The sequence below is a fragment of the Marmota marmota genome, unplaced genomic scaffold (assembly GCF_001458135.2).
Source record: "Marmota marmota marmota unplaced genomic scaffold, marMar, whole genome shotgun sequence".
NCBI classification, from domain to species: Eukaryota; Metazoa; Chordata; class Mammalia; order Rodentia; family Sciuridae; genus Marmota; species Marmota marmota.
Window position 1 is genome coordinate 30,360,412 of NW_026000057.1, and position 16,392 is coordinate 30,376,803.

General features: G+C 31.4%; 1 protein-coding gene across 5 annotated transcripts in view; it reads right to left on the reverse strand.

Moving 5' to 3' along the window:
- Positions 1-3,706: 3,706 nt before the first annotated feature.
- The window catches only part of Dnajb14 (DnaJ heat shock protein family (Hsp40) member B14), a 42,534-nt gene continuing 29,848 nt past the window's right edge, over positions 3,707-16,392 (reverse strand). For 3 of the 5 annotated variants that reach the window (XM_015484591.2, XM_048813660.1, XM_015484595.2), the window contains 5 exons: positions 12,433-12,618; positions 10,530-10,624; positions 9,543-9,652; positions 8,421-8,593; positions 3,707-5,437 (listed from right to left, as the gene is read on the reverse strand). In XM_015484591.2, coding sequence (XP_015340077.1) covers positions 5,313-5,437; positions 8,421-8,593; positions 9,543-9,652; positions 10,530-10,624; positions 12,433-12,618 — 689 coding nt within the window. In that variant the 3' untranslated portion in view covers positions 3,707-5,312. Of the gene's footprint in view, positions 5,438-8,416; positions 8,594-9,542; positions 9,653-10,529; positions 10,625-12,432; positions 12,619-16,392 lie in introns of those variants that run through there. The other 2 variants (XM_015484592.2, XR_007351376.1) reach the window with 2 other exon arrangements.

Below are 16,392 nucleotides of genomic sequence, written 5' to 3' on the forward strand. Positions count from 1 at the left end.
AAAAAAAAATCAAGTTTTTTGAGATAGTGTTATCACCATGGCTGGTCTTAATGAAAATCCAGTCCCTTATTTTAATTCTCTCACTTACCCTGGAATCCTTATGTTATAATCATGTAGTTTGTTTTCACTTCTGAAGTTTTTATGACTTTACCAGCTTAGTACACACTCTGCCTGAAATATTTCTCTAGCATTCACCTCACTCCTACTTACTTCACATTTTGTGTCAGTTGAAGCTCCCTTTCTCAGAAGAACTTTTCCTGATACTCCCAGAATAGTTTAGGTCATGCATGCTGGCATTTTTATCTTGTAATTTTGTATCACATTTATCAAAATTATAACTATTTACTTGACACTTATTTTCTTTGCTACTTATAAATTTCATGAGAGTCTTTGTCCAGTCTTTCATATGAGTCATGTCCAATGATTAATTCCTTGCACCCAGCTGATTACCTGGGATATAGCAGGCATTCATAATTTATGGATGAATAAAATAATGAGCATATTATGAGGCGGAGGCGGGAGGATCATGAGTTTAAAGCCAGCCTCAGCAACTTAGTGAGGTCCCAAGCAATTCAGTGAGACAGACCCTGTCTCTAAATAAAAGACAAAAAAGAGCTGGGGATGTGACTCAGTGATTGAGTGACCCTGGGTTCAATCCCCAGTACCAAAAAAAAAGTATAAAACATAATAAAAATGAATCTTTACAGTGAGAACAAACCTTTTTATTAATATATTGAGATAAACTACAGAGACTAAAAGACAAAAAATTCATCATAAATCATTCAGTAGAACATTCATTAAAAATCAAATGCATTTTAACAGTTCTCACACAGAAAATTTTATTTTATATAAGTCTGATATAACATTAAATATTTTACAAATCAGACATTTCATCTTTAAACCTAATTATATAATCTTGAATGCACTACAAATAAAGTAATATCTCCTTTACCAGTTTCACATCACTCAACTTACATAAGGCTTCCATTAAAAATTCCATCATACCTCGAAAATTACCTGTAGCTTTTTAAAACAAACTAAAACTAAACTTTAAATAAGAAAGTCTTATGTAGCAATCTAAAAATCAAAACAAAGCAAAAAAAGGTAAGAAGCATTTCTTAATATAAATTATAAAATATCAATTACATTTCTTATCATTATTATAGTCATCCAATCTCACAAACAATTCATTTTCAAAGCAATGATTAAAATACTCCAAAGTCACTGAAAATGTTTACTATTTTAATGGTGCTCTTAAATGACTAAGTAGAATATCAGAACATATAGAATCTTGTGAAGTAAATGAGACCCGTATTCATGCCAGGTGTCATCTGCTATGCAGTTACTAGACATCTTGGCAACTAATCATCCCAATTTTTAATCACTTACTAAATTAAGATACTTTAAGAAACACTTCTTACCTTTATATATTTCCAGATTGCTAGATTTAGAAAGATACAATTATATTTGAAGTATGGGCCTTACAGTAGGAATTTGCATTAAAATATGAAAAAAGATCAACTGAAAGAATTTACACCAATGAAATTCTGTGGACTGTTTTTCAAATTTAGAAATATGAATATCCACTGCTAATGGAAGCCCTGCTATGTGCAAATGTAGTGTGGTATATATATTATTAAACAATCACACATCTGAGGTATTAGCTGGAAGAAAATATATATACACTTATACAGGTACACATCCACAGAATATTCACAAATCTATTGGCCCCAACACCAGCAGATAATCAAATTAAATGAAAAGGAATCACATACCAACAAGAAAAAGGAATTTATTTTAAAAAATGTGGTTATATAATCCTTAATATAAGGAGTATGTTTTGAGGAATTATCTATTTAATAGTCATGAACCAAAAAGGAAGCCTAAATTCTAGGACTGTGTTGCCTGCCAGATTATTAAAGGGGCATGCAAGAATGAAAAGCCTCATTTTAGCCATAACTGAAAATCTGAATTCAGGAAAATTTGAAAGTTATTGCCAGACTACTCCTTTCTCTTTCATTAATTGACAGAGAATTTTATGTATTTTTGATGAGGCAGTAGCCCAACACAGCCAAAAGACAAGGTTTTCAGCTATTTAGTGAAGATTAAAATTCAGATTTGTTATTCATTTCACTAGTTGTTCAGATGAGAAAAAATGTTATGAATTCCCTTTCAGTTTGCTTCACTTGGATGAAGATGGATAAGTAATACAGGTAGTAGTGAACCCAAGCTTCACATGCAGAAGCTAAGTAAATGTACACATTCTTCTCTTTTTAACCATTTGGTCCTTTGTAATAATACTCGTTTAACTGGAAAGATGGTTCCTTTGGTCCTCAGGTCATTGAGAAATATTTCATTGCCTTCACAAGGTATGAGATTTTTTAAAAATCAAACATAAGAATACAATAAGTAATATTAAATATCTGCAATTTAAATCATTACAGATCATCAGAAGGGAAATCAAATAATCATTTCTTTTTATTTTACATACCAGTGTAAAAGATTTAACAGGAAGAAAAATTAATCATGAAAGTGCAATTAAAGGTAAGGACTAGCATTCCATATTCCTGTTCCCGTGAACACCTGAGCTGACACAAAAGCAGAGTCCTTTAATGCGTTATCATAAAATGCCTTAAAGATTTTACTTTTCTCTACAAAACCTTTATAAATCATAAAGAAACATGTAACAATTATGAAACAAATAATTAAGAATTCCAATATAATCTGTTCCCTAAATCAGTTATATTCACTTAGATTATTAGATAAATAACTTGAAATTTCTCATTATTGAGAATTCAGTTGTCTTATTTGATCAAAGTAAGTTCTAAAACTTACAAATGACTAAAGACTAGCACCGATCTATCTGGGAACTAAGGAAGCCAAAAAGAAGAGGAAAGATACTATTTCCTTTTCCTCAAACCCTCACAAGGACAGTAGTGCATAAAAAGGGATAAACAATGTAAAGAATAAAAACAACTGCTGCCAAACTTCCAAAATATCAGCTAAAGAAGCTAGTTAATAAGCAAAATCAAAGGGCTTTTAGGTGGTCTTTAAAATGATCAAATCAAATTATTTTAAAGCTCTAGCTAAAAATAAGATGGCAGAATACTGGGAGTTTTATCATAAAGGAATAAGAAATATGAAAATCTGAAATCTCAAGATATCTAAAATCTTGCTTTTAAAGATTAACCCAAAATTTTAAGTACTTATTAGGTCTTTATACCATGATATAGGTAACATTAGGGACTCAATCTTTCTTACATACCTTATATGTGGCTTAAATTGTCAGGCACTCTATAATCATTTTCCACAGTTGATTTGAAAATTTAATTTTCAAACACATTTCCCCTAACAGATTATCAAATAGAATGTAGCAATAAACCTGAAATATAATACTGTCTGAAAGTCATGTATAACTTTATGATGTAAAACTTAATTTGATAACTTCACCTATCCCCTCAAAGCAGGGATTTAAGGAAATAAATCAGTCAATAAGAAGTATCAATCACAATAGTGTAAATTTTACATTAACACTGGAAAAATAAAGGTGAAATTTTTTTCATTAAAATTTTTATAAATTTCTGATACATATGAGCTTTCAAAGGTACTTAGGATGACTTTTTTTCCTTACTCATTCTACATGCTCAAAAAATACTTAAAATTATATATATATTTTTAAAGCACTGTTTGTTTTTTTTTTTTTTTAAAAGGTCACATCTTTTAAGCAAGTTGGGTAAGTTGTCCAGGTTTCCTAGGACAGCATGTTTAGTTTAATGTACTGATTTAATTAGGCATTATCTACTGATTCACCTGGAAAAGGGGAAACAAGAACATTTTTAAGAGAATATCATTTTAGTGGTTTTATTTAACAAATGTCATAAATCAAACATACCCAGAAAAAAGAAATCCTTAAATAAAAGAACAAAGCCACTCATTCTAGTATTCTCTCACTCACAAAAAAAAAACTACCCAAAACTGTTCATGTTCCCTTAACTGAGTACGAAAAAGCATCAAAATATTATACCTGTTAAACATAGAAGACTAGGAATCAAAATAGTTTCATTTTCAATATATAGGCACCAAAAACTTCAATTTCCAGCTGTTTTTTCTCTAACTTGTATTATGGATTTAATTACAAGGAGCTTATTCCTAATAATTAATTACTCAATGGTTAGAGTAGATTTTAGCTCAGAATTTCTTAAGGATGATTTGCTATAAATCAATATTCTACCTGCTACTGTATTTCTGCCCACTGTTGCATGTGGGCATAAAGATCATGCTCTGATCAAATAAGTGAATTGTGATCTACTTACATGTTTCAGAGTTGGCAATAGGGTTAAAAGGCACAAGGCTATAATTTGGTAGTAATTTTTCTTACTACTTAGTTGTAGAATTCATTGACTTTTGGATCCTGCATTTTTAAATGATTACTAAGAAACTTAAGTTTCCATAGGGGGAAAATTAGGTGAGTTCTCTCCATAAATTTTAGCAGCCTTCAAAGACACATAAACAAACAGCTGGGGCCTTTTAATTACTGGACTTGCAAATAGCATAAATGCAATTTACTGCTGAAGACCCTTTTAATTTAATATTTATAGCCATTTCCTCATATTTTCTTTAAAATCTATCAGCATAGCATTTCATTTCTATGCATGGATTAGCAATTCAGAAAACTAAATAGCGAACTGATACATTATACCAGTTCATTTATCTCAATACATATTTTGGAATATAATGGCAATATTAAAAATATCAGTTCCCTCTAAGCTGATAATGGTATATAAGATTTTACATAAAGTTAAATAGTTTTTGTTTTCTTTCTTTCTGAAAAAGTTTCATTGTTTAAACTCCACATACTCAACACCTGACAGGGAAAAGTTGTGTCATATAACATTTATTCCACCAACTTAAAGGAAGTGTCTTATGGAGCTAAACACTAAAAGAATTTAAATAAAAGGCAATAATCTGTATGTACACAAAATGATCATTCCATAAATATTTACATGAGGGAAAAGGTAGAGAATCACTAAAACTGAATTGCTACAGGTATGAGAATCCTTTCTCAAGACATATTTAGTTAGGAATCATATAAGCTTTTAAAATGAAAATAATTGCAGAAACATAAATACTAATTTTAGTTGTCAGTTCTTACTATTTAAAGAAACCAATAGGTCATAAACAGCCCAAGATTTCAGGAACCAACTATTCAGTTCAGTTTTTAATATCAAATCTTTTTCTTCAGCTCTCATGATGAAATTAAATTTACAGAAGAGATAAAGAGCACGCTGAAAGGTATAAATAAAAATTCCAGTTCATCCTCCTTTATAAAGGCTAGTCAGCCGCTCCAGTTCTTTACAGTTGTCCATACTCAAGGCATCTGCCTTCCTTCGGAGTCGATCATCGCGGTATACTTTTGCTGCATACTGCATATCTGTTTCTGTTAACAAAGAAAATATTTTGCTAATTAAATAACAATTCACATCAACTGCATAAATTCAAATCATGCTTCATAGAAACCGTCAATACACTTCTATTAGCTTTTTTAAAAAAATAAAGAAATACAAGTTCTATTTTTAAAAGCCATTTTAGTAGATAAAATTTTCTCTAAAAAATGACAATTTTACTAAAGACTAGCATGTAAAACAAAGAAAAGAAACAAGAATAGAAACCTTGTCAACTCATGTCAGAACACTTTAGCCTCACTCCTGAACCCAAGTATTTTTTTTTTAAATCACTGCTCTGAAGCATCATCTTTGCCTTTTATCCCCAAAATATCATATGCTATTCAATACTAATGATTGTTCTTGCTGTGATGTTTTTGTTACGGTTTCGGATAATCTTAAAATTTAAGTAAAAAAAATTAAAATCTTGCTCTTAGTTTACTCAAACAAATATATAATGTTACTGACGCAACAGAGGAAAAATGCTATTGTTACATGAGCATAATACTGATAGACAACATAAGCACTTCTGAGGTTTCCTCCAGTGAGTGAGTAGCACAGTTACTAATAGGAAATACATGGACTACAAATGAAAATTATCAGGGAAGTTAAGTTACTCTCAGTCCTTCCATTGTTTATTAATACTGCTAAAGGATGGGAGAACTTAAAGCTATGTTAATTTTTTTAAAAAAATAAGTTACTTTGTAGAAAAAAGTGGCCAAGTAGAGGCCACCTGGTCAGAACCACATTTCAAATATACTCACTGGTAAAAGTGTAGTATTTCATATGTAATAATCTCCAAAAACAAACTTTATTCAATCAACTGGGCTAAGAATTATTGTTCAAACAATATTACTCTATACCTTTTACTTACACATAATAATGTACTTATAAAAGTCATTTGCTGATAACTCTTCCCAAAACTTAAGAATTGTTAAACCAAAGTTCACACTGTTAATGAATGACAGAGTCTAGATTCAAATACAAATCTCCAACTTCTATATTAACATTCTTTTCATCAGAACATTTCAAATTATTGCTTGTATTGTATAAAACACGTATTTTCCAGTTTAGATATTAGAGAAGTGACAGCGGGAAAAAACTGGCAAAAGAATATCTGTTGGCCAACAATGGTTTTGATGACTTAATTTATAAAACTACTTTCAGGGCTGAGTGTAACAGCCCAGTGGTACAGAACTTCCCTAAATGTACTAGGCCCTGAATTTGATCCCCAGTACTTCAATGAAACAACAACAACAAAAAGATAATTCCTTCTAATCAATGAAGGAGCATTTAATTAATGAACTGAGCTCTTCCCATTTTCATCATCATTCAAAGCCCCAAACTTACAAATGTACTGAATTTCAGTTTTATTTTGAAAAAATCTCAAACCAACACAAAAGAATAGTACAGCAAATATCTGATACTATCATATTGGACCAATTTTTCAGAGTTTGGTCAAATTTGCTTTAATCTTTCTCTCTACGATAAAGGCTGTTGTTAACTGTTCTTGTGGCCTTTTTGCAGAACTACTGAGAATATAATGCTGATATTATACGATATTTCATTCTTACACTTCAGCATTTTTCTGCCTAAACCAGAGCATTCTCTTATATAGACACAATATAATTATCTAATTCAGGACTTTAACTGATACACTACCATTATCTAATATATTATCCATACTCAAATATTACCAGTTATACCAATAATGTCCTTTATAGGTACCTCTCCCCAACTAGGAGCCAATCTCTCTAGTGATGTCTTTTAGCTGTGATGTCTCTCTAGTCTTCTTAAGCCTCAAAGAGCTCTGTCTTTTCTGTTTGTTTGTTTGTTTTCTGGGTGCTGGGGTGGAACTCAGGGGCATTTTACCACTGAGTACATCCCTATTCCTTTTTATTTATAGTTTGAGACAGGCTCTTGCTAAATTGCTGAGGCTGGCCTCCAACTTAAAATACTCCTGCCTTAGCCACCATGCCCAGCACAAAGAGCTTTGTCTTTTATTTCATTGACAGATTTTAATAAGAAAGCTGCTTTGTATTTGAATAGCATTAAAAACATTGAATTAAACTTCCAGTAGAAAATTTAACAAACACATATAAATGCATACCATATAACTGCAGACAACTTGGTTAATGGACAGAATATGGGCTGAAGGATCCTATTAATACTGATCCTGCCAGAGTGCTAACAGATTAAACTAGATTAAGCCAAGCAAAAACACTTAGAATACTATGAAATAAACAATAATAAATAAAATATTGAATACCTATGGGTAACAAGACATTATGCTGAGTGCTTACTATAGATTATCTGTTCTCGAAAAGGTTAACTGAAATTTAAATAATTTGGTATATATAATATTGTTAGAGCCAGTTATTTTGTGAGGCAATCCCAGAACTGGCACTTTAACTACGATATTCACTTTTTTGATCAAATATTTATTGATAACAACAATAACACAAGTACCACTAAGTCCTTACTGTTAACCAATTACTGAGTTACTGGATAACCACATGTATATAAAACACAATATAGTCATCCCTCAGTATCCATGTTACATTGGCTCTCGGGCCCCCCCCAGATATCCAGATATGAAATGGCACAGTGTTTGAATAAAACCTATGCACATCCTCCTTTATACTGATATTAGGCATTATAAGAACACTACTTATAATGCCTAATATGATAGAAATGCTGTCATTAGTTAGTTATATTGTATTGTTTGGAGAATAACAAGAAATAAAGGCTATACAAGTTTAGGATAGACAGTTTTACCCTTGAATATTTTGATGGATGACTGATTAAATCCACAGATAAGAAACCCTCCACAATAAGGTACTGACTATATTTCATCTAAGTACTGAGCACAGATTAGGTCCCAGGTAATTCCAGAACATTCCTTGAATAGGGAAACCTACAGTGATCAATTCCAAAGACTGAATAAGTTTAAAAATATTAAACATTTCACAAACTTACTTTGCTGTCTTTCTTTCCAGCAATTATTTCGAATATTAGTCACATAATCTTCTTCTACACTCTTTTCTACTTTTTGTAATAACATTCCTTTATATTCATTTTTAAAGTCCTTGTTGACATAGTAAACAACGCCCAAATTATCTGTTTGCATTTTAATGGTTTGCCCTGATCCACTGTAAAAGAGATGATTGTTATTTTAATTAAAATTAGACATATTAATATACTACTATAAAATGAGGTAATAAAAATTATTAAAAAGTTAATATTAGTAATATTATACATTTTCTCAAATTACCTAAAACTGATTTCATGTTATAAAAAAGTAGCCACACTTTTTTTTTTTTTGGTATTGGGGATTGAACTCAGGGGCACTTAACCACTGAGCCACATCCCCAGCCCTTTTTATTGTTTGTTTGTTTTGAGACAGGATCTCACTAAGTTGCTTAGGGCCTAGCTAAGTTTCTAAAGCTAGCCTTGAACTTCTGATCCTCCTCCCTCAGCCTCTCCAGTCACTGGGATTACAGGCATGCACCACCATGCCCAGCAAGTAACCACACTTTTAATTTAATATGCTCTAATAAAGTCCTCTCAATTTTTAGTTAATAAAAGTCTTATACGTAAGAAATGATAAGTTATTTTAAGATCAATCTTGATTCTAATACTGTAGAATCACTGCCAATATGATTTTACAAAGTTTCCTTTATACTCAGTATTTTATATTAAAGTTGTCTAGAATTGATGTTGTATTAAATTTCCCTTATGTACTGACCTCTTAAAATCATTTTCCCCTTAATGACACAAATCTACATAAGATCAATTATTATATTTTTATCTTTAAGGTATTCTTGATTTTCAGTTTTTGTCCCTAATATCAACATATTTCCTACCACATTAAATTCAAGTTCAAATATATAGAGCACTTCTGTCCTTATCTACAAGTGGAACAGAAACGTAAATGACATCATACAAATTTATCACATATATAGCTATTTTAAAAATCAGATATTTTAATATTTAATACACTTGTAATAACAGATTTGGCACTTTAAAAGAGCAAAGGAAGGCCCTTTAAAGGAAGGGGGATAAGACAGCAACAATAATTTTTTATAAAACTTTACTTACGATCTGGGATATAAGGAATAAGGAGGATTGGAGACCATCAATTGGCTTAATAATGACACAAGGATCAATACGATAATGGGCATCAGCTGGATAAACACAGAAAAACCTCCCTATAAAAAACCATAAAAAAATAACAAATTATAATATAACTGTAGTGGCCAATTATCCAATAGTTGTTATACATAATTAAGAGGAAGAAAGGACATTTGAGATCATTCAGTATAATACTTTCAAATCTGCCTGATCAGATTCTTGAAATTGTAACTTTCCAGGCACATCATCAAGAGATAGTGATTTGAAAAACACTAATAGAATCTGATCTCACTTTATAGATAACAAAGTCCTTATCTCTCTCACACACATACAGTAGAGATTACCAATGTGCTACGGATTGCAAAATATTTTACCTTGGATGTGGGGGTTAAAGATAGAAATTGATGAGTGGCAGAGCTAGGGCATAGGCATATTTCAGTTTCTGGTCTAGTGCCCTTTCTGTTTACCTTTCCAACTTGTGACCTAATTGTTATAAGCAATTAGGCATAACTGCATTACAGAGTAAAGCAAAGTTCCTTCTAATTTAAGTATTTTTCAGGATGAATTCAAAACATGTATGGTACATTTGTATCCTCTTTAGAATCACAGAACACCAATCTGAAGGGGTTATATTGCCTTAACAACTAATATCATTACCTCCACCCCTGTTCCTATAATATCACAAAGGGACTGGGGACATAGCTCAGGTGGTACAGTGCTTGCCTCACATGCACAAGCCCCTGGGTTCAATCCCCAGCACCACAAATAAACAAACAAAAAACACATGAAAAAATATCACAAAGGGATTTTCTAGTCTCTATTGAACACTTTTGGTAAAAAAAAATATATTACTTCCTAAAACATCTTGCCCTATTTTTTAGATAACTCTAATTGCTTTTCCTAAGCTGAAATTTGCCATTCATTTTTTGATTTTTAATCATGTCATAAACATACGTCTCCTCTCTCTTCTTCTCTTTCATGTCCACTATGTCGATGCTGATGTTGATGACTATAACCAGCTCGGCCATTTGAAAATGAATGTACACTACCTAGAAAATTAAAACCAAGGTTAAATTAGGGAGAGCAAATATGATAAAAAAATTACATTGTCCTTTACATATATTAATTAATAGGTGTTTATTTTGAGCAATGAATGTTTACTGCCCTCTTTTCTCGTGAGTGAGGTATGGATAGAAACAGGAATAATTCTTTCCCAACTCTGCTTCCTTTAAAGTAAGGCTGAAGTTTCTTACTTATGAAATATATTCTACATATCTAGAAAACTTTTATTATATAGTTGGTTATTTTTACAAACCTTGGATCCTTACTCAGAAACTTTGATTTCTGTATTTAAATGAGTCACAAACACCTCTAGAAATTAAAATATAACACTCTGAATAATTTTTTTAAAAAGCTATTTAATATTCCATAGAATGTGTGCCATAACTTACTCAAAAATTTTCTTGCTGATAGATATCAACTTGTTTTTAAACATGGCGATGAACCAAAATTGACTATTACTGACAAATTTGGCAAATTAAGCTATGTTGTAACTAGCAAGGAACTGCAAATTAACTATCAAAAACATTCACAAAGGCCTGAAAGATTTCTGATTGTTCATAGCATATTTTCAGTCAAAATTATTAGTTTTAATAATTTTTCAGTAAAAGGAATTATGTATTCAAATATGTCAAAATAAGTTACATTCTTAGTTAATTAATGTGTATTTATACATCCTCTTTTCTTCAAGGACACTTTGCAAAAATGTCCTATCAATAATGATAATCTTTCTCACTAATATTCAGAGAAGACCACCATGCCAAATTATACTGCTTGTTCGTAAAAGATTATCCTGTTTTTGAATAGGATCTTTAACTCAACACATTAAGTAAATGCTATAAATAAGCCTGGAGCTATAATTTTAACTATCTTAGAGGAGATACTCTCAAAGAAAATTAATTTCCACATAAAAACTCATTATAAATGTAAGCAGAGTTCACTATTACTTATGTTGGCACTGTAAAATCTATTCATTTAGTGGTCACTACAATATTTCATTTTGATAGCCTAGTTTAAGTTATTATTTCTATCCTAATGTTAAAACAAACAAACAATAACAACAACAATAACAAAACATGAGTCAGGCATAGTGGTACACACTTATAATCTCATCTACGGGGGGGGGGCTGAACAGGAGGTTCCCAGTTTTGAGGTCAGTCTGGGCAATTTAGTGAGACCTCATCTCAGGAAAAAAAAAAAAGGAGGAAAAAGAAAAGAAAAAGGCAGGAGGAAGAGTGTAGCTCAGTGGTAGAGTACTTGCCTATCATGCACAAGGCCCTGAGTTCAATGCCCAGTACTGGGGGTGGATGGGGAGCGGGCAGCAAACACTTTTATGTAAAAAATGTGATAAGACTTTTTACTATTTCATTGGAACTACCTCAATATATACATCCAAATTAGCAAATTTATAATTTCCTTAATAAAATATTTAGAAAGTTCTCCAGAGAACCACTGCCAAATAATTATCCAGGCTATAGGATACATCTCATAACTATAACAACACTTACCTGAGACACTGCCACTAGATTTCCTGCTTTCACCCCCTTCCTTCACCTTTAGATAAAATACTTTAAAATACTCTTCAACTAATTTTTTAAATTCAAGTATGTTCTAGGAAAAAGAGAGGCTATAGTAAAAGTAGTTATCCTAACATTTTTCTCCTACCTTCATGGAAAGCCATCACAGGAATCTAGCACTATGAGAAATGCAGGGGAGAAAGCAGATAAATTTCTAAATAGCCTAATAGGAAGGATCTCTTCTTCGTAAAATGTAGTATTTATAATTAATATTAATATACCTGAAGGAAATCCACCACCAAAAAATATATTAAACAAGTCTTCTGGAGTTATATCAGCTTCACAACCTCTATGGAAATTAAATCTGCCATTGTTTTGGTGATTACATGCTTGGTCTTCATTGCCCGTGAGATCATACTGTTTTCGTTTTTCTGGATTGCTTAAAACAGCATAAGCATTTCCAATCTCTGAAAAAGGAATGAGTAAAAGTTGGTAAGCAAAGTTCTTATTTTATAAAAGACTGACCCATAAGCTACTGTCACCTTAAAAAAATTACTTTCATGGACTGTGACCGTGGCTCAGTGGTATAGTGCTTGCCTAGCATGAGTGAGGCACTGGGATCAATCCTCAGCACCACATAAAAATAAAATAAAGATACTGTGCTCACCTATAACTAAAAAATAAATATTAAAAACAATTACTTGAGCTGGGTGCAGTGGTGCATGCCTGTAATCTCAGTGGCTTGGGCAGCTGAGGCAGGAGGATCACGAGTTCAAAGCAACTTAGCAAGGCGCTAAGCAACTCAGTGAGACCATGTCTCTAAATAAAATACAAAAAACAGCTGGGGATGTTGCTCAGTGGTTAAGTGCCTCTGAGTTCAATCCCTGGAACCCCTCTAAAAATTTTCACTTGAAACTAATGAAGATTATAAAATACTAACTTTATAATTTGACAAGTATAACATTAAATTATTAAAATTAATTTTTAAAATATTATACATTGTTTGAAATTACATATATTATTATCTTTCTTTTTTATTGTCATCTCTCAATACAACTTTTCATACTTGCCAGGCAAGTCTCCTTACTGCTTTGTAAAAAAAAGGAATGACCATCTACCTTTCCTAATAATTAGAAATATCCTATTCCTAATATTTCCTAATATTCTCTAAAATCTTGTCTCTTCCTTTCTGAGTGCCCTACTAGCCATTCATCAAGATTGTTTAAGACAATAATAGCAGCAGTATTTATCATTTATGATGTAGCTATTAATTCTGCACCCCATACCTTACTACATTATCCTTTAACAATTCCACTTTACAGATGAGAACTTTGGGTCTCAAAATGGTAAATTTGCTCAAGGCCAAATTCTTCTCAGCACAATGATATACTTTCACTACTCCATGAAACCTATACCACAAACATTTTGTTTTACAGTACTGCCCAGAATGAGCTATTCTTTCACTCTATTTCTAAATGATTTATCTTCCTTAAGACAGTAAACTCCATAAGATAGGGCCTGAGTCTGTTTTTACTGCAATGTCCCAGGATCCAGCATACAGTCTAAATTAATTTTTGAATAATACACAGTCCTCAGTTTTCCTATCTCATTTTGGTAATTCGTATTTATTTGTAGAGGTTTCTATGTCCCATCTCCTAATCTCAAGTCCAACAAGCAATGGTACATTAGTTATGAGAATGTCTTCTTGTAGCAATTAATAAAAGTTATAATGCTTTGAAGCTAAAAGTAGGAACTACTTTCCTCTTCTCATTCTGACACTAATCATTTCATAAATGCAGCTTGCTTCTTTAACTACACTATATGCCACTTGCATTAAATATGGAATATTTAAAAAAATACTTTTGTGATCTATGTGGTGGCTGCTTTAGGTATTCAAAGAAAACTGATGCTCATTAGGTAGTTGGTTCGAGATAATTACAAATTACACCGAAATTAGTTACACACATATAGTCTGGAACTTTTCCTGATATGGCTTCCTAAAACTGGGATACAGAGATGATAGCTTTCAAGAGATCTGTGAACCTTGCCTAATGAAAAATTAGGTGGAAGGCCATCTACCTGAGGAGATGCTCTCAAATATCCTTCAAATCCTCAAAGAGATTGTGACTTAGAAATGTAGCCACCACTTGTAATGTTATTTCAATGGAAACCATAATAAGAAAGCAAAATAATGTACTTACAAACAATACACAGTATTAATCCATACCTAAAAAACGAAGTGTATCTACCCATCTCTGCTAAAGTTGTACTTCCAGTAACGGTATCAGTTTTAGGATTTAACATCAATAAACGAAATTTCATAATGCTATTACTTTTGAAACTATTAATATGTAGGTAACCCAATTCTATTTTTAAAACTTCTCTTTTTAAAAAAATTATTTCTAAACATTAAGATATTTAAAAGATATTTGTGAAAGTCATAATCTATACATAATTATATCCATAAAAAAATTTGCTTTATACACTGTGACCAAAGTAATTTTCTATTCATTTATTTTGTGCTATAGGCATAATCAAAAGTTTTTTTTAACAGTTCCTTATTATCTAAAGAATTAAATCCAACATTTATTTGGTGTTCAAAAGCCTTACACAATACATTTCTACCTCACTGTCATTAATTACACCAAATGGAATAATATATAAATGGGACTGTATCATAACAATTATGTAAATAGAGCAAAACTTTTTGGAATTGTTTTTTTCAGTCAGCATACTTCTCTAGAGATTGAACTAGGATGTTCAATGTCAGTAACTTCATTCCTTTTTATTAATATAATATTTCATGGTATGAACACAGCACTGTTTGCTCAGCCATTCATCCACTGAATGACATCTGGGTTGTTTCTAGTTTTTAGCTATTGCAAATAAAACTGCTACATACCTTTAAACGTAGGTTTATGTGTAAACAAATTTTTATTTCTCATTTCTGATAGTTGTTTCTTATGAAACTTCAAAACTGTTGTACAGAATGTGTCATTTTATATCCCATCAACAATGTATGAGCAATCTATTTTCTGCATACATACAAACATTTGGAATTGTCATTATTTTTTTTTACTTCAGCCATTACAATAAGTATGCAGTGATACCTCATTTTGGTTTTACTTTGCATTTCTCTAACAGATAATGAATGATGTTGAAAATCTTTTCATACACTTCTTTACTATGTGTATATTAGGTGAAATGTCTCCATCTCTTTTGTCCATTTTCTAGTTGAACAATATTATTTTATTTTTGAGTGTTGGGAGTTCTTTATATATATTCAAGATACTAGAACTTCGGCAGGTATGTGCTTGGTAATTATTTTCTCTTACTTGTAAACTGTCTTTTCATCTTCTTAGTAGAGCAAAGTCTTTAAAAATTCTCAAGTCCAACTGATCAACTGTTCCTTTTAAGAATTCTGCTTTTGGTGTCATCTTAAGAATTATCACTGGTCAGCCCTGGATCCTAAAGATCTATCCCCATAATTTTTTTTTTTTGCTAAAAGTTAAAAAGTGTTGTTTTATATTTACCTTTGTGATCCAGTTTGAGAAACATTTTTTTGCATAAATTATGGTTTCAGTCAAGGTTATTTATTTATTTGCCTATGGATATGCAACTATTCTAAAATCAATTCTTTAAAAGGCTATTTTTCTTCCATTAAATTGCTCTTGCACCTTTGTCAAAAACCAGGATATATTTTTATGGGTCTACTTCTGGATTCTCTATCCTGTTCTATTAGTCTATATGTCTATTTTCTTCCAGTACCACACAATTTTGGTTACTATAGATGGACAGTAAGTCCTGAAATCAGGTTCACTGATTAGTCCCACTCTTGTTCTTTCAATAAATCATTTTAGCTCTTCTGAGTCTCTATTTAAATTTTAGAATAAATATTGCTAACTGCAAAAAGGATTAAGACAGAAATTGTGATAAATCTGCATACCAACTTGGAGAAATCTGGCATGTTTTCTATGTTCAATTTTCCAATCCAGGTACATGATATTTTGCTTCATTTATTTAGGTCTTCTCTGATTTCTTTCATGAATATCATGCAGCTTTCACCATAAGTTTTACTAAATTTTCAGACAAGCATTTACTTTTTAATTAGTGATTGTGAATGTTAATGAATTTTAAATTTCAGTGTCTCCAAGTTGCTAGTATATAGAAATACAATTGATTTTTATGTTTATTTTGAATTCTACAATCTTATGAAATTCACTTTTTTTTTTTTTTTTTGG